This window comes from Neodiprion fabricii, chromosome 2, assembly GCF_021155785.1.
Source record: "Neodiprion fabricii isolate iyNeoFabr1 chromosome 2, iyNeoFabr1.1, whole genome shotgun sequence".
NCBI classification, from domain to species: domain Eukaryota; kingdom Metazoa; phylum Arthropoda; class Insecta; order Hymenoptera; family Diprionidae; genus Neodiprion; species Neodiprion fabricii.
In genome coordinates, this window is record NC_060240.1 from 36,267,674 (window position 1) to 36,293,349 (window position 25,676).

General features: G+C 38.8%; 3 protein-coding genes across 12 annotated transcripts in view; 2 read left to right on the top strand and 1 right to left on the bottom strand.

Moving 5' to 3' along the window:
* The first annotated feature begins 622 nt into the window (after window positions 1–622).
* Window positions 623–3,708, top strand: LOC124174906 (eukaryotic translation initiation factor 2 subunit 2). 2 transcript variants are annotated; one of them, XM_046554540.1, is made up of 7 exons: window positions 623–795; window positions 1,390–1,650; window positions 1,895–2,048; window positions 2,123–2,155; window positions 2,424–2,614; window positions 2,872–3,156; window positions 3,237–3,708. In XM_046554540.1, the coding sequence occupies exons 1-7, from the start codon at window positions 778–780 to the stop codon at window positions 3,279–3,281; spliced, it is 987 nt and encodes a 328-aa protein (XP_046410496.1). In that variant the 5' UTR covers window positions 623–777; the 3' UTR covers window positions 3,282–3,708. The 2 variants fall into 2 exon arrangements, with proteins under 2 accessions (XP_046410496.1, XP_046410497.1); XM_046554541.1 differs by lacking the exon at window positions 2,123–2,155 and having other exon boundaries at window positions 626–795.
* A 983-nt stretch (window positions 3,709–4,691) lies between these two features.
* LOC124174900 (uncharacterized aarF domain-containing protein kinase 5) overlaps window positions 4,692–25,676 on the bottom strand; it is a 67,819-nt gene continuing 46,834 nt past the window's right edge. Inside the window, exons 1-12 of one of the 9 annotated variants that reach the window (XM_046554525.1) lie at window positions 23,495–23,499; window positions 13,350–13,406; window positions 7,777–7,864; window positions 7,396–7,700; window positions 7,190–7,315; window positions 6,950–7,108; window positions 6,750–6,881; window positions 6,502–6,667; window positions 6,244–6,414; window positions 5,982–6,156; window positions 5,714–5,881; window positions 4,692–5,627 (exon numbers count right to left, since the gene is read on the bottom strand). In XM_046554525.1, coding sequence (XP_046410481.1) covers window positions 5,528–5,627; window positions 5,714–5,881; window positions 5,982–6,156; window positions 6,244–6,414; window positions 6,502–6,667; window positions 6,750–6,881; window positions 6,950–7,108; window positions 7,190–7,315; window positions 7,396–7,700; window positions 7,777–7,864; window positions 13,350–13,379 — 1,620 coding nt within the window. In that variant the 5' untranslated portion in view covers window positions 13,380–13,406; window positions 23,495–23,499 and the 3' untranslated portion in view covers window positions 4,692–5,527. Of the gene's footprint in view, window positions 5,628–5,713; window positions 5,882–5,981; window positions 6,157–6,243; window positions 6,415–6,501; window positions 6,668–6,749; window positions 6,882–6,949; window positions 7,109–7,189; window positions 7,316–7,395; window positions 7,701–7,776; window positions 7,865–7,953; window positions 8,174–11,103; window positions 11,301–11,404; window positions 11,516–11,619; window positions 11,813–13,349; window positions 13,407–13,437; window positions 13,657–23,494; window positions 23,500–25,676 lie in introns of those variants that run through there. The other 8 variants (XM_046554529.1, XM_046554531.1, XM_046554527.1 and 5 more) reach the window with 8 other exon arrangements.
* The window catches only part of LOC124174911 (tumor protein p53-inducible nuclear protein 2), a 56,903-nt gene continuing 39,878 nt past the window's right edge, over window positions 8,652–25,676 (top strand). Inside the window, exon 1 of the mRNA XM_046554551.1 lies at window positions 8,652–8,784. The gene's annotated coding sequence lies outside the window, so the exon portion shown is untranslated. The remainder of the gene's footprint in view (window positions 8,785–25,676) is intronic.

A 25,676-nucleotide genomic window follows, 5' to 3' on the forward strand; every position in this document is an offset into this window, starting at 1 on the left:
ACTAGTAATTTTATTCGGATATGGATAAAATATAGTTTGGAATTACGTTTCAAACGACGAAAATAAACAAAAAAAAACAATCACAGGGAATCGAAAGTCGTAACGATGTCAATATAATAAAATTATTGATACTGCATACTGTACTGACTAGCGCTTAAGCTGAATGTATGAGATAACACATTCTTCTGACCCTAATTACGAACAGGATGCGACCAGAGGACATACAGTTATGCACTGCAAAGCTGAATTCCTTCTAATTCGACCATATTATTCTCAACGCGTACTGAAAATGAGAAATATAATATTTTCACGTAAGGAATCGAGACGCATTTTTCGAAGCATCATTCGTCTCAATCTAGATGCATTTTGCCACGTACTAAAGTAGGTACTCAAACTAGCCGGCAAGGAGTACTCGCATCTCGTTTTCACTCGTCAAATTTAACTGGAAACGACGTAGGCGTGCCTGAACTTCACTCTGATGAGCCGTCAGAGCTTCACGGACTTGTCGCTCCCTCAGCACGTGGCAGCAGCTGTCGGTCAGACACCGGATTTTGATGGAGCTTTCTACCAATCGGGTGCTTTCGCTTCCCACCGTATTGCTATTTTCCGTGCTTTGATTCGCCGATTGATCTCTTGTACCTGCATGTGGCACCGAGAGAATATTCTGATGCAATAGACGTCAGAAAGTATTTTTCATTCTTCCGACAAACCAGTTAAATATATTCTCGAAATAACCAAATTACGTACAAAAAGAAAAGTTCTCTGTTTCTTATCAACATGACCGAAGAGGATTCGGTATGTATTTAATGAACCAATATTTGTGACTGGATAAGGTTCACTAACAGTGCACAGATTGAATGGCACAACGTGTTCCCATTTACGCATTTTTCATATATTACACGCTTCTGTAGCCATTTATTCCCCCGAATGTGGCGAATATTGCTTGGCTTTACGTCCAGTTTACATGACTCGAATCAGAAATTTTTTAATAATACATCGCAAACACAACCTCAATCCCGTAGCAACGTATCACGGATTATCAGGCAGATTTCCATGCGTCCACGTGATCTGTGTGGCTGTGGTCTGAGTTACAACAATCATTCTTGATATCCGTGATAATTTGGATAAAGCGATAAAATAGAACTATAAACACCCTTCTTGCGTATTGCATGATGTATCATACATTCATTTTTTTCCTGCGTAATACTTTATACCGATAATAATTCATAGGACAATCCATGCTTCTCAAGCTAAAAATATGCTTAAATTTATTCATTGTCGACGGTACTTATATTTTTCTCAATAACAGTATGATTTTATAGATTCGTTTCCCCTGTGATTTTCACTATATAGATAGGACCGATAGTTAATGAAACTTAAATTTTTCAGATCTTTGATCCTACTATGAAAATAAAGAAGAAAAAAAAGAAGAAGACTACTTTCGATCTCGATGCTGCAATGGCTGAGGGCGGCAGCGGTGGTGAAGCCACCGAGGGCATCGGTGATAAGGAAAATCAAGAGCCAGAATCGGGAGCGATAGATGACGACGAAGGCCTTGATCTAGAAAATTTTGGTAAAAAAAAGAAAAAAAAGAAGAAGGCATTCAATCTAGATGAACTCGATATGGCTCTCCCAGAAAGCAAGAAGGAAGTAGGTGTTACGTGCCGAATGATTTGAAAGTTATATGAATTTTATTATAGCGATGAAATGAAAGTCTATAATTGTTGAATTCTTGTGTTCGCTGTTTTTATGGAACATGATTTAAAGATATAAAAACATATCACAAGAAATACATCTCGAAAGACATAGCTGCGATTTCTTGAGTGACTTCAGGATCGCAGATTCATTTGGTGAAGTGATTTGACATTTTGAATACTTACCCTATTATCTTAAGGATGGCGCAGAGCCAATCGGTGAAGATGGGCCTGCGGAAAGTAACTTTGACCTGGATATGGAGTTCTCGGGCAAAAAGAAGAAGAAAAGGAAGAACATTCTTGATAACCTGGTAGCTGAAGAGGAAAAGAAGGAAGCAGAAGATAGGGAAAATGGTAAGTATTGATACTAAACTCTGAAAAAACTGTTTTGCTACGAGTTGCTTATCGTGTATTCTATCTGTTAACATGCTTCACTGAATCTGAGCGAAGTGTAGAAACTGGTAAGACACGTTGGTCGACTAGATAACGACTAGTATTTGTTTTTGCACTAAAATGCTTGTTTTTATGCTTTCTTAGCCGTTTGTGTCACAATTCTACTTTCGCTGTTTAGTTTAATATTTACCTTTTCGTGTCACGTTTGTACTTGCTACAAAGTAGTAAACCAAAATAGGGAAGTATTAAATTTATATTTTCTTTCTCATGGTAATGCTATTAAGAAATTTGTTACCACTTTAGTCACATTTTGATGACTCTTTTCCATTGTACCAGTCGAGGACACCACGTCGTGGCTTGGTTCAGACAGAGATTACACATATGATGAGCTACTAGCCAGAGTATTTGAAATAATGAGAGAGAAAAATCCTGACATGGTGGCTGGAAAGAAGCAAAAGTTTGTCATGAGGCCCCCGCAAGTCGTACGAATCGGCACCAAGAAAACTTCTTTTGCAAACTTTACTGAGGTATTGAATTGTTTAACTTTTTGATGTAACAGTTTTAAAACTAAATGCATGGGAATAATCAATATGTCAATACCCTACTTGCGAAAATTTGAAACGAAGTGACTTTTTTTTTCCTTCTTTCATTTTTTCATAGATTGTAAGTATATTCTCGCAAAATATTCAAACCTGAAGCCCTCACCAATGAATTACAATTTGCCATAGCTGCAGAATACCCTTTTGTCTGAAAAATTAAACGGACCCTTTATTATCTTTCCCAGATTTGTAAAACACTGCACAGACAGCCGAAGCACTTACTGGACTTCCTACTGGCTGAACTGGGAACCAGTGGATCTGTTGATGGAAATAGTCAGCTTATTATCAAGGGTCGCTTCCAGCAAAAGCAGATAGAGAATGTACTAAGGAGATACATCAAGGAGTATGTTACGTGTCACACGTGTCGCTCCCCTGACACCATATTGCAGAAAGATACTCGGCTATTCTTCCTTCAGTGTGAATCGTGTGGGTCTAGGTGCTCCGTCGCTAGCATCAAATCTGGTTTCCAGGTAATTTATGAACAAATTTTTCGTTCCATCTACTGGACAATATACAACAGTTGGTATTGACATTTGTTTTTTGCTTTCAGGCTGTGACTGGAAAGCGTGCGGCTATCAGAGCAAAAACGACTTAGACACACTTATGGTGATAATGAGCGCGAAAGAAAACACAAACCCAAAATTATCACGTACGTTATTATTCTCAATAGAAAAAAAGTTAAATAAAACATTCAATACATACAAAGAGCTGCTAAATCGAACTTTTACAATAATTTTACCGCGTACGTAAATGTAAAGAGTGTATGTTATGTACTGTACCTTTTGTCACCTTGTACATAGCCTTACTACAATAATAATAATAATAATCAAGGTTTTAAATAAAACGCTGTTCAAACTGCAATTCGTAAAAGTAATGCTAAGAAATATTATACTAAATCAATTTCCAACAGTTGCAATATATAATCAGATGAATTAAATTGATGTCATGAAGTGTTCACGTTCGTTTCTTATAGGTAATGTACACATCTGTATTTACTAGCCAATAAATTCATCTCAAAATCATCTACGTTGAATATTCTCATAAATGTTTCTGAAACTTGAATTTATTAATTTATCATGTCTAAGTTCAAATTCAAAATATCCGAACAGTGCAACGTAAGCAGCGATCAGGCTTCGGGTCAGGTTAAATGTACGCGACAATCATGCCATAATTACATTGTCACTACATGATATCGAGTGCATGGCGATATAAGTAACCAGTATGGAAATTTTCCACCGCTAAAATGACAGTTGTGAGTAAATATTTACAAATACATTGTACGAGTTGATTGGACAAAAGTAGAATATATTCATATTTATTTATTTCATGCCATAAATGTATTGTACTGAACATAGATCCAGAACCATTTTCATACTAATCGTCAATTTTTCGTTGACGTGATTCTGCGAAAGTGAGTGGTGGCGTCTCTGTATGTATAAACAATCGCCAATCGGTAAATCGTCGAGACGCCACCATCTTGAAAGTTTACCTCCAGTTTAACCGCCGAAACTTTGCGTGCTATTCGCATCGTTGATATTCAGTCCTTGTTAAAATGAAAAAAGTTTGCAAGGATATTTCGGCCCGTATATTTGATCCTTTGCGTGATGGGGAATTTACGCGGCGTATAATCTGTCAATTGATACCGCGAAGCGCTTCAGCTAATGAAGTCTGCCGATTCAATTTTCATTCGTTGTGACCTGAAGTAAGGTAAAGTTATACATTTTTTTACCCAACTCTAGATTCCCTGTACCAGGTTCTCGAGTTAAAATGAAGTCTCGTTGAATATTGCAAAACCCAGTACATTTCAAAGTGCAGTTCACTCCAATTTGCGTGCGTAAAATTGTCGCGGTAAACAGTGATCGTTCGTGTTGTCCGTAAGCGGAACCATCAATGATGTCGTCGCAAAGATCGTCAACTTAACCAGTGATTTCGAACAAAGTATGTATAAATTTTTCAATGACTTTCAGAAGAATATAACATTTATTTAGCGACGCCTACATAAGTATAAAATTTATTTCTGTTTATTCGTTGATTTCGAAGTGGATACACATCAGATGTCGAAGTTTAAACAAACAATGTGTTACGATACAGCATAAGTGAGTCGCAAGAGTTTAAGATTCGCAATTGCCATTGGATTTCAGCTTTTTAAATATATTTTACTCGCAGCCAGTGCCATAAAATACCAGTAATGGAATGAGACGTGATATTCCTGACAGGATATTAGTCGGTACTGCAGAACGCATACTGGCCGGTTTTTCTCAGACACATCGTTAGCTTGCAATTCAATTCTTCTGACCCGCAAAGCCCCGTGAAAGCCTAGCTCTCTTTACGAGGATACGATTTACTCAATGACGAAAACAAACTTTATTACCCAACTGTCTACAAGGCACATCTTTGATACTGTAAATTTACCTGTCAGTCCATGTTTCAATATGTTACAAGTCTGTTCTATACCTATAAAGTTTTGCCCATCACGTGGTACGTTTATTTGTACAAATATTTGGATACTCGCGTAATATTGACTTACATTCGAAGTGAATGAAATTAACAGATGTTCTTTCAGAAAAAAACGGATAAATATTTATATACATTATCAATACATAATTACCTATATACTGTTCACCGATAATACCTATTTTTGTAGTTGAAAACATTTCTGTATACCAATAGACCATTTTTAAAAACGTGCCAATACATGTCTTCAACTGTTAAAAATTTGCAAAGCTGCGTGGGTTGTTTCGTCGCAAGTCTTTTTCATTCGCAATCTTCTCACGTCACCGCGTCGCTCCATCTGGTAATTGGTTTAATAGACCAATTACATACTTCTTCCACATATCGCAGCTAGTAAATTACATTGTCAATTGCTCTTTGAATGTCGTAGCCCATTGTTCGCAGAATTCTTACGTAAACACTGATAAGCCACAGTCGAAAACTTTGAGTCCTGAAACGGGACAAATATAACCATATTGACGTAAAATAGGTGCATTGTGCAAAGATGGATTAAAAAATGTATTGATCTTCTCTTACCACAATCTCGTTTCAAACCAAATCGAACTCGCTGTCCCCGATATTCTTTTCCACAACTTCTGATTGGTTGTTCTGTGTTTGCCAGACACGGCTAGCCTAGCCAATGCTCGATATCTGTTTACTGGATCACCATGTTCACGTGCAATAGCTCGAACAGTATTCAAATTTCTGAAATGCATGAACGCCGTTCTACATAACATACTACAAAACGAAACGCAGAGATCGTGAGAATTTCAATCGATAGTCAAGCGTGTAAATGAGAATTCACCTTATCACCAGCATCAAGCTACTAGGCATTGCCCTCAATGCAGCCAAGACTTTATCGAATCTCTCTTTAGCTTGCAGCTGCATGTACTCGTCCATGCTCATGTTTCCTTGTTTTCTGCTGACCCCTGGCAGAGTTATTGGCGATTGAGTTATCATTTCGGCGAGCAATATGTAATCTGCAACAGTGGGGAAATTGATTACTTTGCCAGCGGTCACGCGCTATGAGAACTTTGGTAAATAATTTGCACGATTTTGTTGATTACCGTTAACGTTCAGTTCCAGCGCGTATTTCTTCATGCTACTGTATCTCCTCAGTACTATGGATTCCCAAAAATTGCACAAAGTATGTCTAATATTGTCCGGTAGAACCTCGTACAAACCGTGGTCTAGTAAGACCAACTGAGCTTTGCCATCTGCACCCTTCCTCACGAGAACTGAAGTAAAATAAAAAAAATCGTTCGTAATTCTGGTTCCATGTGCGCCAATAGACGTTATTGGGGAGAAACCACAGGTTAGCTTACCGTTGCCAGGATGTGGGTCGGCATGGATAAAACCGGTATGAAAAATCTGCTCAGCCATAATAGCAAATAATTTTTTATCTACATCGGCCAGGTCAAATCCTTGCCGCTTCAGACAGGCTGTATCATTTATTTTGCAGCCATCTATCCATTCGGTGGTTAAAATTCTCTGGGGAAAAAATGTTTGTGAAATACATTTGTTCATGCAAAAGAGAAATTATTGACGGTAGCGTGACATTGATAAAGATTACCTTTGTGCAACAGTTCCAATAAACTTTGGGCACATGAACTTCTTTATGAGCCTTTAAATCGTTAGCGCACCTTTCAGAATTCTTTCCTTCCGTAATAAAGTTCAACTCTTGAGCCAGCGTTTCTTTCAATTCCTGAATTTAAAAGTCAACCATTTGAAAAGTGCTCGATAGGCCTTTCGGACAAAAGCAAAGTTGCCTACCTGTAATACCCAGTGAAAATCAAACTTTGGATGAATTATCGAAACAATCTTGAGGAGAAACTCTATCGTTTTGATATCGGATTCGAAACGGTCTTGCAAATCGATGTACTGTACTTTAACGGCGACAGTTTCTCCAGAATGAGTCACCCCTTTGAAGACCTACGGGTTACATCTGGTGAAAATTACAATATTTCAATTCTGAATTGCGTAAAATAGCAGAGTGCAAATATTTCCTCATACTTGGGCAAGGCTCGCTGCGGCGATCGGTTCCTCGTTGAATTCCTTGAAAATTTCTTTTGGCTTTGATCCAAAATCCTCTAGGAAGACCTGGTCAACCTCGTCCGCTTCTCTCGTGAGGCATTTGTCCTTCAAAACAAACAACACATCCACGTCGTCGACTTTCATTTATAGTTTATAATCCGGTACATATCGATCGCCAAAGTTACCTGTAGCACGGTGAGCGTCCGCACATACTCCCTGGGCAATATGTGATTAAGGGCAGCGAGTCCTTGACCCAACTTGACGTAAAGCCCTCCATTGCTCAGACAGCCGTCGACAATACGCCGAGCAGATCTTTCATGAATCTCCTTCTCCTCGTCTCCCATCAACGGCGCTACCCAATAATCAGCTGATATTACCAAACCGATCGCAAGCGAGCGAGCGAATCTTACTGAACTTCCAATCAACGATTTGAACACCCTCTTTTCCTTTGGGTCGAGGAAAATATAGCCTGTCGTTACGACTGCCGCTCCTGAAACAACGCATAGTCAGTAAAATATTCAATCGGTCATCTCGTTATTCCAGTATCGCACAAGCGTTCTACCGACCAGCTCCTCCTATTTGAACCGTCCTGGAGGATTTGACGAATGCTGCCAGGGCTCTCGCGAATCCCTGCCATCTTCTCCCTGACATCCGCTGTAACAATAACAACAAGGTGATGAATAACGGATGAACCTTAGACATGGAAGATTTGGAAGAGGGACGAACTCCAAGGCCACAGAAACCTTGACAAAGGCCTGTCCAGTGCGGCAAGACGTAGGATCCTTGGGACAGGTATACTAACGAGAGTGTGCATCCCTCGGGGAGATGTTCGAGGGCGGTGATAAGGCCGGATGGGCAGGGTTGCCATGGCAACGTCAACCAACGCCGCGAGGCGAACGAGCATGAAAGGCCCCGACATGTGCCGAGATGCAGGCCGCAGCTGAGCGCGGCTGAAACTCTGATTCCAGTCAGCTGTTTGCTGGCAGAGCGAAGGGTCGGTCGCCTGGCGCAACGCAACGCGTCACTAATCAACAATCGAACAATCCCGATCATCGTCACGGATCATCCTCACCGTCGGGCTGACGAAATAATAAAAGATAACGAAATGCCGGAGATATTCGACGATTGATATACCATTCGTCAATCAGCAGGGAAATAACCGAGGATCATCCAAATCGTTCTGCGATCGATGATTCCTGCCGAAAGTAATCGATAAAGTCTGTATTCAGGAAGTAACGAAATCGTCGCCCTCGTTTGACGAGCCGTGATTCACGATATCCGAGACCGATCGATCGGAGTTGAAAATCGTACACAGATGCAATAAGATACGATTTTTTTTTTAGTGACCCTTGTGTTGTGCGGAGTGTAAGAGACGTTGTTCCTCATCTCGCCTGCATTAATTCCTATAGAGGTAATCGTCACGCCGCGTATCACGCAACAAACCACTTTGTTTTCGTCATCGTTAATACTCATTCCGCGTGCAAGTGTGAATCAAGCGAGCAATCAGCTGACTCCAAGGTTTTCATTTACGTTCCAACCGTTCTTCATCGACGTCTGGCACCTGCGATACAGAGGTATGTGATTGAATTACCGTAAACGCGCTCGTATCTCGATCTGTTTAATAAATCTTCTCGAAAAAAAAAACACGTTACAGTCGTCGGAATTTAAAATCGCCTTGAAAAGGAGCCTGACACAACGTGCCAGGTACCCGGACCCTCAAAGTCCGGGATACAAAGGCCCGAGCAAAGGTCCTTTGTTTCATCAAGCTTAGATGGCCCGTGGCCCTTCGCATGTATTTTTGTACTACACCCCTGAGGGTATGCGTTCAGGTCCTGGGTGGAAAAACACACGTAAACTTGGCCGTGGTGTTCTCGGTAAGCAAGTGTATTTTTGTGTGCGCGCCGCGCACACTTTCGAAACCTTACGGATAAGCATGCCGACGTGTGTGCGTGCGTACACCGAGAACGCCGAGCGAGGCTATGCAGCCATCCTCAAAACCGGAATCCTTTGTGTGTACCTGGTGATGACTGCAACAAAAACGCACGATTGACTCCGTTGGCACCATTACTGTTCGCTCTACGACGCTGAGCCTCGGCCTTTGATTGACAGACAATGCGTCTTTTGTGTCCATGGATGTATGTACGTACTTCTCCGCATCCCGATACTCGCCATTCCTTGTAACGTTACGTTACGGTACGGTGACGTCATTCGGACATGTCATTAATCCCTACCGAAAATTTCTAATCCCGTATGTAAACCATAACCGTGTCACGTAACGTTATCGAGGTAAATGATGTAGATATTAACTGCGGTTGCCAGTCCGTGCGCGTTTCAATAACGAAGCGATTCCTCTTTTTCGATTCCTCTGCTATTTAAGGAGGTACCCTGATCGATTTCGAGAATATCGAAGTCCACGTATCCGAAACGTGAAATAGGGCTTAACAGATCCATTATATACGCAATTCTGAAGAAAAACATTTCAAAGAATTTTCATTTGACGCAGAAATAGAAAAATTGCGTGAATTCTACGAAATCGTAATAGAAAATTCGTAGAATTCATGCAACTTCTTTACTTCTGTGTCAAATGAAAATGTACTCAAGTATTTTTACATTTGGGGTACATCGACTTCGATATTTGAAGATTCTTAACTCTATTTACATTTCTTGTTGGGTAGGAGTACAAAACTGGAATTGCTAATTGATAGAAGGAAAAGAATATCGAATTTTCGCAGACGCGAAAGTCTCATTCGTAGAATTTAAAAGCGTGGAACGTTCAAGTCCAGAAAATTGAAAACGTAGCAAATCGAAATACAGAAAGAGAAAATGGAGAAAGGTACAGAAAACTCGAGAATCTGTATACAATTCTATATTATAGAGAGGAATCCCGACGATTCTAGTTTGGCATTGGCATTCAATGTTCTGACCTTTCTAATATTTTACTTCTCCATACTTCGACCTTCACCATTTTTTAAATTCTATACACCAAGTGTTTACTTTTCTAATAATTCTACATTGTTTTTCATCTTTCAACAATTTTACCACCACCCTCCTAGTTTCCTCGAAGCAGTTAGTTCCACTCGTGCACCGTATACGCAATAGCTGGCTTTCGTGCATGCAACGGGGAGGCGGATGTCAGCCAAGACATCTAGTCTCAGGTCTTCTTTGTTTCTGGGCAGTTAAGCCGTTCGTGACCGTGGCAAAGAAGGAAAAAGATATACACCGAGGGGGCCTCGAATGCCGGTGTATAGCCGCAATTACGGGAGACCCGGAGAGATACGGAGGTAGAGATAGAAAGAGAGCAAGTCTGCGGTCAGGAACGGAATTATACGCACATGTTGATATGTACATACATAGGTACGTACGTCTCTTGTGCGAGAGACGACAAACGACCAAACGAACCGTGTCTCCCTAACGACCGAATATGCTTCTTCTCGCTATGACGTGGGGTACGTTTCTGCTCGCGATTTCAAACACAAAACATCCTCAAGAAGCGTTCGTTATGGTCAATTTTCCCGGAAACTACGGTAAAAATCACTCCACGTTTTAATGGCTGCAGAATTAACTGTAAAATTCATTGGGTCTAGGAGGGGGGGGGGTGTGTCCTATTGAAAAATAATACAGTCTTACATAAATCCGGGGAGATTGACTTTCTTTCATAGCCAAAGTTTACGCAGTTTACGAGTTTAATTTTATTACTGCAGTCGCTGTTTGGTCGTTAATTTTCCTCGATAATCCGCAAAAGTCACTACAGGTAAAGAAAATTTCTTTTCCTCTCGTAATATCCTATCTACACCAATTTGCACGTCACCCGCAGCTGTTCCTGTAAAAAGGCGTCAACGCGTCTCGACGTTGGTATTATCATCGTTAATCGTAGTTAGAGCATTAAAGCTTACAGTAATCGACGATGGAATCATCATTATTCTCCTCTACGTGCGGATATTCGCTTCCTCTGCGCGTACCTGGGAGGAGAGAGTACAGTTTTTCGAAACTTGGGTGCTGCTACCGCACGAGGTTGAAGTTTGTAACGTTATCGTAACAAAGCATTGGACATCGATTCACTATTTTTCAATTTTCAATCCCCTCGAAGAAGCTTATTGTTATATATCAAAATATGAGTGTGTCTTGTTTTATGACGATTTTCCGAATATCAAACAATTCTAAACTCGTGAACTAAAATGGTTAGAGTAACGTTACCAACTTCCACGTGTTGTGCTGCCACTGCGATATATGAATCCCGTCTACGTACGTTATAGGTACAACAACTCCCGTCAGCTGACGCAGGCGCTCAGATGACGGCGACGCAACCTAACAATTATGTAACTTTCATATTCCGTTGCGGAGCGTTACGTTGCTTGCACGATTTGGTAGAAAAAATTTTTCGAACGAACGCAATCGCGTACCATACATACCTATTTCGAAAAATTTTACAGTCACACAAATTTTTACGTTATATCGGTGGCTTCTTTTTCGAGGCAGTTTTCAAAAAGTTGCGAATACACATTGAAATATGAAAAATGTCAAACGAACTACGGAGTTTACCGCGCTTGTGCGCTGACCGTAGGTTTGCACACCGACTAAAGGGAAAGTCATTTTCGCTTATCAACAAGCGCTTCTCCTTCTTTTCTCCTTTTATCTACCGACGGACGGCGAAGGCAAACAAACACATTGCAGTAAATAGACGAACCGTGAGAGTTGGTGCGCAGATCGGTCGAGCTTTGCCCGACGGATTCTATTGGTCGCGGTCTCTACAGTAAATAACAGCTGTTGCTTAGACGTATCGTATGCGTCGCACGTAACTACGTGTGTGTAAAGCGTCGGGCGGACAACGAGATTAGTGGGGGGTTATCCGGGGTGGAAAATGAAAATATGAAAATAAAAAATCGTAGAGAATATTTTCCTTCGGTCTCTCTTCTCGTCTTTTCTGGCAATTAAGCTGTTGCTGAGCGGTAGAATGAAAAACCTACCGCTGTTTGAATGGACAAAAAAAGAATCACAATTCGTACGATACAGTATGTATATATAAATAAACTGCACTATGTACGCAATGGTCGTTGGATATTTTTTTAGCACCGCAAGTAAGCCGCATCTCATAGCGATGATCTCATCTCGCTTCTCTCTCTCTCTCTCTCTCTCTCTCTCTCTCTTTTTAGATCCGTCCGTCCTCTCGTCTCGAAACTTGTTATCCGCCTTATTTGATACACGTAAGATCGTACGTATGTACATACCTACGTTTCCCAGGTGTATATGTACGACCAAGAGATGTATGTACGCATGTAACTTAAGTATCGCGTCATGAACTTTTCGTCCGTGCCAGGGCCTCGTAGGAGGAGGAGGAGGAGAACCTTGTAGGTATATTATACACCAACTTGAGCGTGCATGATCGCGTTATACGCCTAGCCCAACAGATTCCTGTACGCAGATGCATCTAGCGGTGCGGAGCGTGAGAATTCGAATTCGAAATATGCAGCACGGTTTGTTCGCCGCTGCAGAATGACCTATATATCGTAACGAGCCGCAGAATGATTATTATGCGGTAGCGAATTATGATTGTTCCGGTAAAATTTACAAGGAAGCAAATGTATATAATGTAGATGCATCTTTGGACTTGATATTTAGTAAACTGTTGATACAGCAGCAACAAAATCGGATTTTGTAAATTCAACTTCTTCAGGTATTCTAAAGGTGCAAAATAGTAATTTTTGTTTCAACGTTTAATGATACATTAACGTTAATAACTTTAGCCTCGTGCAAGCGGAACGTCTTATCTGACGGGGTATCGAACGGGAGTTTTAGAGTACAATGGACAGGTAATATTGGATGTTTGGAGATATTACAGAAAGATTTTGACAAATTTTCCGATATTTTTTAACATTTCTAGGGATTCTTGAAAACAATGAGGAAATTTGAAAATATTTGGGATGCGCTTGGCAATTATCGCAAGGCAATTTTTGAAGTAAATGTAACAATAGAGACTTTTATCAAACGGAGATCTGTCATATACGCCATTTCGACAGTGATTTACAAATCCCTCGGTCTGATCGGTCGTTGATTATCCAGTGCATCTTAAAGAAGAATCGTTACTTCGCAACTTCAGGAATTTCTGAATTTTAGTAAACCGTGTCAAATAAAATAGACTCACATTTTGCAAAGCCAACTTCTTGAAAGTCATTCTAAAATTGTTCAGTGATGATTTTCTCTAACGTTACTAACTTCAGCCTCATATTCACCTTCATTCGGAATATCCGCTTTTCCCCACATTTTTATTTGCACACGATTTAAATTTTGCTTTCGCCGATTTACTTCAAACAGCGGACGACGCAACGTGATGCAACAAAGAGGCTCGTCTTCGTAAAATACTCAACGTCGCCTCGCGTTATCCAATCGTAATTGCGGAATTGTAACGCGATCGCGTATCTACGACATATTGTCACACACATACACACGTATACCTTGCGTCATATTAACGTACGTATATATTGGATGCACACTATGCACTAGGCAAAATGCACACGTTCAGGCTGCTTCTACGTTGCACGTATTACGCCACGTATAACGTTGTACAACGTAGTAGGTATAGCCGTACATGATGCACGTGTACGCGGCTAAATGCTTACGCGGCAGCTTCCTGCATCTTCAAACGGCATTAACTCATACATCGTCGACTGAGATTAGGTGGCAGTGTTCCTAATGTGCTCTACATGCGTACATAGACGCGGAGAATGGCTGTAATGGACGGCAAGCGTCGTAGGTAATCATCCCCCCTCGGCAGCATGCGTTTAATACCGCGATGAGGTAATCGCCAGCCAACCCGCGCTTACGTACTCGCGGAATATGCATGCATAAGGTATAATATACATTTATACAATAGTATACATATATATGCATATGCGTGCATGCACGCGCGTATGCCTCTGCGTATAAACAAAATTGCGGGACCGAGTCAAGGCTAGGGAATATGTAGCTGCGCACAACGTTTCAAATCTAAATGTCGTTATTCGTGTATATATAGTTATAATAGAATTCACATGTATGAAATTTCTTATTCCTAATTTTTTCAATCAAGATAGGTGCGTTCCACACGATTTTTTCTTCCCAAAACTTTCCATGCTCGCGCGTTGTTGACGTTGTTTTCTGTTTTCGTTTTTTCGTTTTTTTCATCGGCAAAAAGATGATGGTAAATTGTTCATTTAAATATGCCGTATGATTACGGTTTAACAAAATAAAAACTGTGACTGTGGTATATATATATATATATGGTTAAAAAAAAAAAAAAACCGACTATTCTTTTCAATTCTTCTTTGAGCCTGAAATAATTATGCTTTCATTCTAAATTTTTTAGCTGACACGAGTACCAGGGCAATGTACAGAAATAGACGATACACATTTTTGTAGGAAATTGAATGCTCTGCGCAAAAGGTCTCTTACAATTTTTCGATAACTCAACTCGTTCCAAAGTTATTCAAGGTTAAAGTTGTAATCGTGTGGAAATTCACTTTTTTCGAGACAAACAACGAAAATACTAGACTTATCAGAGAATATTGTGGTTTTTTTTTTTTTTGTAAAGCATTACAACCGCTGTGAAATCATTTCATTCGATTAATTTTCAAGTCAAGTAAATTTATTTTGTAATTATTGCAAGTAATAATACGTAATGTGCGTGATTCTAATTTGAAAGATGAATTGTTCGAAACCTTGATTTTCGTTATTGTATTTTCCCATGTTTGAAATTTCGATAAATCGACCAATTAAAATATCGACCCTCCGAATTTTTTAGCCTCACCGGAAATATCCGAATATTTCTTGCGAAGTGCGACCGATAATTTCGATAATATTTTATAGCATAAGAAGAAGAAGAAAAAAAGAAACAAACGTATCCCAAATTACTTATTCTTGATTGCATCTCTACTTCTGCAGTCTCTCGACGGAATGTTTTTCTTCTTCCTATCCCCTCTTTTTACAGCCTCCGTGAAGAATACTCCTCCAAATCCGTTGGTCCTCCTTTTCTTGACTGTTCGGTGTTGGTGTAAAATATACTTCTTTATGGAAATTTACCTCTCCGAAGTCCGTTGGTCCTTTTTTTCGTACCCACTGTGAAATCTGTTCGGTGTTAGTGCAAGATGTATATCTCTTTCTGGAAATTTTCCATTTCTTTGGGCTCGTGGGTATACGGATATGCATCTAAATTCTTTGCCTTCGGGTTCCGGGACAAGGACCTCGTCCTCCGGAGGTAAAATCCCTCCCGAAACACCGAAGAGCCACAGTATAAGTCGGTCTGCCTCTGAGCCTGCATGTGTTCGATGCCCCCGCACAATAGGGGAAAAACGTACCGTCACAGATTTAGAACCGCCGCTCGATCGGACAATGCAACGAGGTATCGAAAGTCGATTCCTTGGGTCCACTAACCTGAAACAGGTTTGAAAACGGTCGAGTTGTCGACCTGCAGCCACCAAAAGAAACTACACAAAAGTCGGAGGAAATTCGGTGACCGACGCTCTGCAATTCAACGCGGTGAGAAAATCTTCCTCCATTTTATTCGGCCCGACGCGTCGTTGAAACGAATTTTCCTTAAATAGTCTGGTAATTTTGGAACAGCGAGAGATTCGTGATTCCAAATTTATTCTGCGACGTCGTACAAACCTCGCGTGGAATCTCGATTCATCTCCGTTTGGATTGATAGATAGTCTATAAGGCAAATATCTTACGTCTACCTTGTGTAGGCTCAGTTCGGTTTGTTTCATTAAAAACTAACGATTAGTACAGCTCCTTGAATATCCTCGAATCCTGGAATTATTTTGGAAAACAAAAATTGCTCCTCAAGTCCCGGAAAAATTGTGAAATATTTTTATTTACCCTGATAAAGTTGACATGATAGAGTTTTTACAGAATACTGCGACATTTTGTCCGTTTGTAATACGCTACCTTGAAACTGTTAAATTTTAGCAGACGAACCATGCAGTCGTTAGCAATTCGCTCTGTATATAAACTGCTATATAAATTTCTTGATTTAACACCCAACCAGCTTATCCTGGCCTGAAAAGTTCATAAGAAAACGAAATAAAACTCCTAGAATTTTTTCATTGTAATATTCCAGCAACATGCTGTGAGTTTGTAGATGTTTTTCATTTGTACAATAGTCTTATCTCTTGGTAAAGTTTTTTCGTTGTCACATCATCCGTTTAAATATAGCAATTTTACGGTTTACACTTATCGTTAACGATCGCGGTTATGATTGAGAAGTAAAAAGCTAAATATCGGACTTTCCACTATCGGATATCCGACGGAAAGTTGTTTTCTTTCCTGTAACACCGCAGCCACTCACAGCAGCAATGAGTCAGTGCAAAATTTCGTCACTACATCCGCATAACAAAATTCCAATTTCTTTTTACGCTGCACCGAAGCAACGGTTCGCGGTCAAAACGTCGCCAGTGGTGGTTTTAGTTAATACCCTTCGCTACAGGTATATTTTGGGTATACCCAAGATATTTCTAATCTTATTCCTGATTCCCTTCAAGGTTCGAAGCCCATCGCGTTTCGCCTCTTTGAACTTTCCTGCGTCCCGTTTCTTTTTCTTATTACTCTTTTTCCTCATCTTCTTCTTCTATTTCTTACTCTAGGACCTGTTATTACCAACGTCTGGGTTACAAGTTTGTATATACAGGATACCGTGCACACATCACACCTTTGTACAAATACATAGAGCTACGTATGCATGTACACACGTTGAAAAATCGGTTTGTGCGGTGTGTCGTGTTTGAGAGAGAGAAGAAATGTGTACATAGATACCCAGTCGAGTATTGTGGGGAGAAAAGAATCGACTTCTTAGAGTGGTTAACGAGAAAAATAAACGTAAGCGTGTTTTTTAAATTCTTGTTTCAGTTTATTAACTCAATCCGCGAGTTTCTGCAACGTCGCGTGTTAAATTTCTATCTTTTTATCCATAGTTTTATCGTTTCTTCTCTTGATTATTATTTCGGGGCATATTATAGTCTCCGCTGATACAGTATTTCATGTATAATCTGTCTGGCCACGTTCGGTGGCTTTGAATTTCGAAGCTTGCCGGTAATCTGAGACTCCGGCTACCACCGAACACGACTCTTCTCTGCTCACTCCGGCTTTGGATGGATCAACCCACCGTCACTCTTCGTCACGGTTCCATAATCTTTAAGGCACAGTAGTTATCTTCGCTTAAAACAACCTTCGTCACTATTTCGAAGCCATTTTGCAGTGTGTTTACCTGATAATCCCTTTCCGTATCATATATATATATATATATATATATATATATATGTGTGTACATATTTCGTGACGTCAGAAGCGAGGAAATTTCCTTGTCGAATGGTGAGAGAACGGGGGTACGAATCCGAATAGGAAAATTTTTAAAACTTAGTTTGAATAAAAGTGTACGTCGCTAACTCAGCAATTGCTAACGTAGATAGCTGATAATTTTTATCACGAATAACGATGAAATAAGTAAAATCACGTCACATCAAATATGGCCGATCGGAACTAACGACTTGTTGAATGTTCAACGCTTCTACGATTTCAGAATTTCTCTCATTTTCGACAGGGAGATAGAGGCGTATAAAACCATCGGTTAGCTTTTCGGAAATATGACGCGATTCGATGAGGAAATTGTCAGGCGATAGGAGCTCGATGTATGTAGTACGTTAGGGTGTTAGAAAATAAAAAAATTAGGTAGAAAAAAAAATCTGTCAAAAGAGAAGCATTATAAGTTGAATCAAAGATAGGGGAAGATAGGGATTTTGCGATTTTTTACATTTTTTATAAATTACGAAGAATACTGAATAAAAAAAAATGTTTTTTATTGCTCGCATCAATCAGAATATCAACTAACTTCGTAAAGAAGACCCACACTTGTAGCATCAAGTCTTTATTTTATATTTGAAAAGTGTATCCGATGACTTTTTTTTTTATTATCAATTCAAACTCATAAAATGGTTATCAAGTTAATTTGGATTTTTCCAGTTTGATATGTCGTCATCTTACAGATCGTGATCTTTGGGTTGAATGTAATTTTCAAAAAAGGAATAATAATTGAAACGCCACAAATTGTTTCTTCATAATTTCAAAAACCTTTTCAACCTAAAATAATGCTCATCCTTTGACTGAACTTTTTTTCCATCCAATCTAATTATTTCAGGTCTGGCCCATTGGAAAATCGATTTCTTTTAAATTTCGAAACACTCCGATGCGTACATACATGCATAGAATTTGACACTCCGGTAAAATGTCGAAACTACTTTTCTGTAGAATGTAACGAATTTCGTCACCTAGAGAGTAACACACTCAACCTCGACTATCATTTCCTTTTCCAAAACGCCCAATCCGCTAGCTGCCCAATTTCACCAGGCCTTGCCCAACGCAACGATTGAATCTGGGTATAATCTCCTACTGGCGAAATCACGATACGCCTCGCAATTAGGATCACCTTTAAACATTTAAGATAATAATTCGAAGCGGCAAGCTGAAATCGAACGAAATTAGAAAAAAAAAACATTTTGATAAAACAATCGAAGAAAAAAAATTCCCGCCGCAGCTTTGACTTTTGCGAATAGTTTTCTGAGCACTTGGTGAAATCTTGTGTATACAGTCGTGTTATGATAAAAAAATGTTTCTAAGTCACCACAATTTATCGATACTATGTATTCGTGTCTCCCGATAATATACGCGGGGTCAATGGCCATCGGCCGTTTCCAATCACCTTCTCGGGCTTGGCAGGCGCGAATTTTCTCAAAGATTATTCCTGGCCGTTTCCCAACCAATGTCCAGTTACATAAGACCTCTCCAAAACCGAAATATTAATAGGGCTAGAGCACGGAGTGGGAACAACTCAAATCTGCGCAGTTTACAAGTCGTTGCGAAATACGAATTTATATCTAGGTTAACTGGTAGTTTATTTTATATTGCGAGAAATGTGCTTGCTCAGGTCTCCCAACGATAGGAAAATCACAATCGTCCTGAAAAATGTTTGTCAACAAATGCGAATGAGCATTTAGATCGTAGACTTTACATTACAGCTGATCGTTCGGAAAAGTGCAGTCATTGGTAATTGGGATCAATGCGTCATGCGTGCAAGACATTTTGTTGATAGGCTGAAGTTGTCGGTTACTGTAACATTAATTAACGTTACGAAACACCCGAGCAAAAGTCGACTAGTTAGAAATTTTATAGTCACTTTGATGTAGGCAAGTTTTTCAAGATACGAATACGCTTTGTTTTTTTACGATTTAACGCGTTTCATAGATTTCTAAAATTATGGTCTATTACGATTTTGACGAAACGTGAATCATCCCGATAACGATACCAACTTCAGCCTAATCTTTACCGCGTCTTGTATAATTTTCTGGCAAACACTTGTAAATTATCATCGACACGTGACTAGCACAATATTGGTACTCTTCTTGATAACTCGTAAAGCTCGACTATTCGGTGTGATGGCTGTCTGAAACTTGACCTTTCGGAACATTGACCCGCGCTCAGTCCACCGTATAGTCGTTATGTACACGTACGTATAAACATATACGTTATATGTGGATATCAATAGCTATAACTATATATCATCCACGATCGTATAACAACGATTTTACGGTATATTTTTGGAAAACTATTTTTCTCCAATACTTACGCAGCAACGCAGGTATGTATATCAGGCATTCCACATTTCAGCCTCGCCATCGGCAATTTGTTTTATTTTCAAATATTGTGTAGAGTGTAAAGAAAAAAACATGTTTCACTGGGTCGATTTTTACTGCTCCTAAAAATACGAAAACCCAATTTTCGAATGAACAGCCCCAATCGATTGGCTTTGATTTTTTTTCATTAATTCTCTTTGTTAAAATATGAAAATTTTGAGACCAACGTGAAAATGGGGAAGCTTGTGGTTTAGAAGCTACAGATGATACAAGGAATTGAATAGTGAGAAAGCACGTATGAAGTATAAATTTGTATTTTTGCAATTTATATCTAATTCGATTTCTCTCACTTTTTAATTATTTTTTTCGCCTGTAGCTTATAAATTAAAAGCTTGCCTACTTTCATCTTGGTCTTGAAATTTCGTTTTTCAACAAAAAATTCATGCGAATAATTCAACGCCCATCGATTAGAGCTATTCATGCGAAAATTGGGTTTTTGTTTTTTTGGGAGCTACGTAAAAATCAAGCCCGTGGTCCGAAAAATCTAAAACTTGGTAAAGGGTGATTTTTTGTACACTCTACACCATATTTAAAAATAAATAAAATCCCCCATGGTGAGAGTCCCCCATGGAATGCCTCTTAAGCGTGTGTAATAATAAAATGTCATGCGTGAGCGGAAATCAAAAATTAATACCGCGTTTCAATATTTAAACACAAAAATCGAAGTGCACAGAGGAAAACGGTGCTTGAAGCGATCCGTTGGCGGAGATTGATCGGTTAATTAACGCTCCAATGTTTCGACCAATTAATCACTTGAGATTACTTGCGGATAGTTGTGAAATAATTCTCGTTAAATGATTATATGTATAACTATTCGTGAATACGTGGCGGAAGAATTCATTTAAAAATCACATAAATAATGAGATAACAGGTGCATACTTTTCAGGTGCATCTAATTATTGGATTATTATTATGTGAGCAGTTTTTTGTGTAGTTGCAATTATTACATTTGTACCCAAATTCATTGTTTCTAGTTTCTTTAGGTTATATTTCCACAAACAATCGACACTTTCACTCGCTGCGTAATATGTTTTCAACTACAATGTGTTCATCACGATTCAGAATTAAAAAATCCAAGTGATTTCGTCTACCGAATGTTCATCGACCAGTTTGAAGCACAAGTTCGATAATTTCTCAGAGCTGCAGTTCATTGAATCGATTAAAGGGAATCAAAATCTAGGGCGTTCAAAGTGTTAAATCGGCCGAAATCGTCTCAGGCTGGCATTTAAGTGTGTCCATAGCGGGTACGCGTCTTGGCTACAATATAGTTGCCGATAAATCCGAAGTTCCGAATTTGAAAAGTTTTGAAAGCGCCTAATTCCGAATTATTTGGACGCGAAGCTTGAAGTAAAGAATCCAAACTTTTACGAAACAACAAAGTTTCGAATGGTCGGAAACTCGACGGCTTAAAGTTCTGAAATGCCAGATTCCGAAAATTCAAGTTACGATAGAGCAAAGTTTCGAAAAGTAGAATTCCGAAAAACAAAGTTTCGATAGAGTGAAATTCAGAAAATTAAAATATATACTCGCAATATTAGTTCACTCAACGAGTGGGTGTAAGAAATCGGAGAGACCAAAAATCCGAACGACCAGGATTCCTGACGTAATAATATCGAAAATCCTAAACAAAGAAGGATCAAAGTGGTGAAATTTTTTACCAAACCAAAAATTTATAGAACTAAAAATCTTCGATCATTCGGAGTTTCGATTTTTCAGATTTTCAAATTATCTCACTTTTGGAACTTTGACTTGTCGGAATTTTGTCCTTTCGGAACTTTGAGCGTCGGGTTTCGGACCATTCGAGACTTTGATGTTTCCTCAAAGTTTGATTCCTTTACGTCAAGTTTCACGACAAAAAACTTGAGAATTTGGCGTTTTCGGAACTTTTCAAATTCATAATTTCAACCCGGTGCCTTAGGTACGTACGTCTTTGCGCTGTGCAACTGTGCCTTTATCCGATCATATCATACCTGCAGCCCTTTTCTGCCGCATCCTCCGAAGCAGATATCCCTTTCCCTTTGTTTAGTGTTTACAGTACCGGGATCGATGCCCTCCGGCTCTTCTCTCATCCCGTCCGCGCGACGAGACGAGCTGCAGGGTAACCGGGAACCGGAAATGGGAATTGACTCTATCCGAGATTAACACTCTCGCGGTTGCGAATTCGTCTCCCTGAGTCTTTGCTGTCACTCGTTTTCGCCATTTAACGAGGAAATAATTTAGCGAGTTCATTGTCAGTCCAAATTAAACAGGTGAAGTAAATCGGTCGATGAACTTCTCGATTAAAGTTATTCGTTTGTGAAGGAAATTGAGATTGAATAATTGTTTTGTATCTTAAAATAACGAGAGAATTTATTCAACTGTACATTGGATTGAACGTGTTTTTCATTCGAACGATGTTTAAAAGATTTGTACGTATGCGCAGATCCTTCCGAATTAATTAGAATCTATAAATTAAATTGAATCGAACCTTACTATTAAAAGCGATAGTAATTAATAATTGATCAGAATATTTTCGAATTCACTTGTATCGATAATGAATCCACTGAGATCGATACAGCGTGATTAGAACTCGGAGGATCGACTAATTGCGCTTTACGTCGAAAATTAGGCGCATATTTACATTTTTATACATCCGTGTCTAAATTTAGGCGGGCGTAAGGTAAAAATTGAAGTTTAAAAAGCAGTCTCGAGACGCGAGCGTGGGTGTCAAAATCGCGTAAGCTAATTTGTTCGTAGTTTAACTTTGCACCTGAACTTGTGTACTAAAAATACCAAATCTATGTTTCTCAGCCAAGGTTGCGAGGTTCGTGCGTACTTTACGTATTATATTTATACTCGGACGAGGTATCCACAAGTCACCTTTCCGTTTCTCTATTTATTTATCCACTGTTTTCTCTCTCTCTCTCTCTCTCGACAGAAATTTCTGTCGAGCGGGTTGTTTAGATTTCAGCGCAGGAACTTATGTATTTTTTTCTTCTTCGATCCCGCGGTATGAAAAACTTCTGACCTCTAATATCGTACATACATTGTTCCGTTTTACATACCTTATATTCCTGTACGTATAAATTAATAATTCCGGCATCATTGAAATCATCAAGTCTGACAATTTTGTTTTAGGCTTTTTCAATCGTGATGATAATAATTATTTACTCTTTTTCTTTCAACTAGCGGATCAATAATCCCGAGCGAGGAAATGTCTCTTCACTTGAATAATGCACTTGTTGTATAATATTGACAGTTTGGAAGTTACGGGATATCGAGGGAATAATTTATAAGTAACATACACATATACACACAGTAATTAGCGCGAATTATTGTCGCTGCTTTACCAGCGCCATTGACAGGTGAAAAAATACGCAGAATTGAAGTCTGCTGGTGATGGCGCGATATGTAATCAATTTATCACGGTAGCCGTTGTAGCCCGCTGTTGCCAAGCAGTCTGTAAGAATTGTAATTCGTTCAATTAGGTATACAATTATACATAAATTGTGCAGACCTTACATATATATGTATGTATGTATATATATGTACGATGAGCAAGGTATAATCTTCGGATGTGTGAACATCACACACCTGAAGTTTGCGCATAATTGTTCGAATATTATATAGCCGGGTTGCGTAATGCCGAGTTGTTAAAATTGTATACGGAGCAAGTGATGTTTGGAAAAATCGTACGTATCGTATTTCAACTCTTCTTTATTACAGTTCTTATACCGCGTCTTTTATACTTATCATCAATGAGAAACAATTTTATTTTTTGTCAAGAGACGTATATCTGGATGTAATGAAATACCTAAATGTTTTGTTGTTATTATCAAATTTTAGCTGACACCGAGCTCAATAATGATGGGTGGAAATTTGTTAACGGTTAACAAATTATATTTGGTTGAAATAAAATTTGATAATAATAACGAAAAATTCATTTCGCTGTATCCTAATATACGTTTGTTAACAATGAATAAACTCTTTTGTCGGTGCATTAATTATTTTTTCCGAATATTTGGATGAAGGTTCTCTTCGAATGTTTATTCATATATTTGTCTCGTTGTTATATACAGATTTGGCAGTTGTATTTTCCATGTCAGGGAAATTTTTTTGTTTTACAATTCGGATCACAATCGCAGTGAAATGTTTTTTTTTTCACGTTATATGGTTCATCTATTCAGTTTCCACGAAGACTTCACGGATTATTTTTGTTTCGTGAAAACGGAATGAAATTTTACGAAATCGATGTACCTGTAATATATATTTTAGGACGGGTTCTAAAAAAAGGTCTTTTTTGCTCTTACTCTCTGAAATGTAAGTGTTCGATGGAAAAACAAATCCTCCCGAAAGACGAGCTCTTTAGCTCAAGTCTAACAGGTCGCTTTTTAATTTTTATTTCCTATTCATTTAACATGGGAAAATTTCACTTTCCGGTAAAAGTTAAAATACTCGTGAAGTATTTAATATTTTTCAAATTCACGAATAGATCCCTGCAGCTAATTTTTCATGATTTCCAAACCTCTATAACAAAGCATAGTCATCATCATTAAGAAACTACCGATTTTCTCTTTTTCGATAAAAATCGGTAGTTTTTAGATGACTGTAATACGTGCAATATGTGTCCTAACGATGATAACTGTACTTCGTTATAGATATTTGGAAAGCTCGTAGAATCAGCTGTAAAGATCTACGCATGATATTGAAAAACAATAATTAGTTTACGGATATTTTAACTTTTAACGATAAGTGAAACTTTTCCATGTTAAACAAACAGGAAATGGAAACATAAGGACCGACCTGTTAGACTTGAGCTGGAGACCTCATCTTTCGGGCGAATCCTTTTCTTTCAAACACTAACATTTCGGGTGGTACGAACGAAAAAAAACTTTTTATTTCAACAAAAGTGTGTTTTATGCGTACATACGTATACATATTGTAACTTCGAGTAACAAGAAAATAAAAGGGTTCTTTGATAATGAATTAAATGCAGTGAAACACAGAAAATATATTGGTATAATTATATAATATATATCGGAATGCCGTTCCGATCACAATTGTTATACTTACACCCTTAATTGCTACACATCGTTTAAGTATCCTATAATTTAATTGAGGCGGCTCGATTGTTCTTATATTACAAGAAGAAAGAAAAACTCTTTCGAACATTGTAAAGAAGTTGACGATGCATTTTGTACAACTCTGCCAAATCAAATCTCTCTGCACAAAATTTTTCTCCGCACAAATGTTGAAGATAAATTGCTGTTAAAATTCGCTGTCAGATATTTTTGCATGCATGCATCTACGTATATGTACACATGCAGTGCCTTCTTCCAATGCGTGACACGTATGATCATATATATTATATATTGTGTGTGCGCAATCCACGGGTGCAGATGTTAGTCGTGTACCTCCGTTGACATAATACGTCATTGCGACGTATTGTCAGACTCATAAATAATCCTCCCATGTATACTACGTTCGTACGTACGTTACGTACCTATGAACTCCGGAGACGCGGTAGACGCGGAGGTTATTGGCCCGCGTATATAAGTCTGGCGAAAAGAGGATGCAGCTGCTGTTGCACAACTCCGACTTGGACGTAAATTTTCTTTTCATTTTCATACGACTTCGTGCCGATTTTTTTTTATGCTTGCACTTTCCCTCGAACAGATATATATATTATACAAGTATATTATATGCGTATACCTGGCTGTATACGCGCTACAATGCGTAATATACCTACTTACAACACGTTTGAATTTTCCGGC

Bases quoted from the DNA above. Each gene is read 5' to 3' on its own strand.
- LOC124174906 (XM_046554540.1), top strand. The intron at 2,615-2,871 runs GTATTGAATTGT...TATCTTTCCCAG, and splicing joins CTTTTGCAAACTTTACTGAG to ATTTGTAAAACACTGCACAG. The intron at 3,157-3,236 runs GTAATTTATGAA...TTTTGCTTTCAG, and splicing joins GCATCAAATCTGGTTTCCAG to GCTGTGACTGGAAAGCGTGC.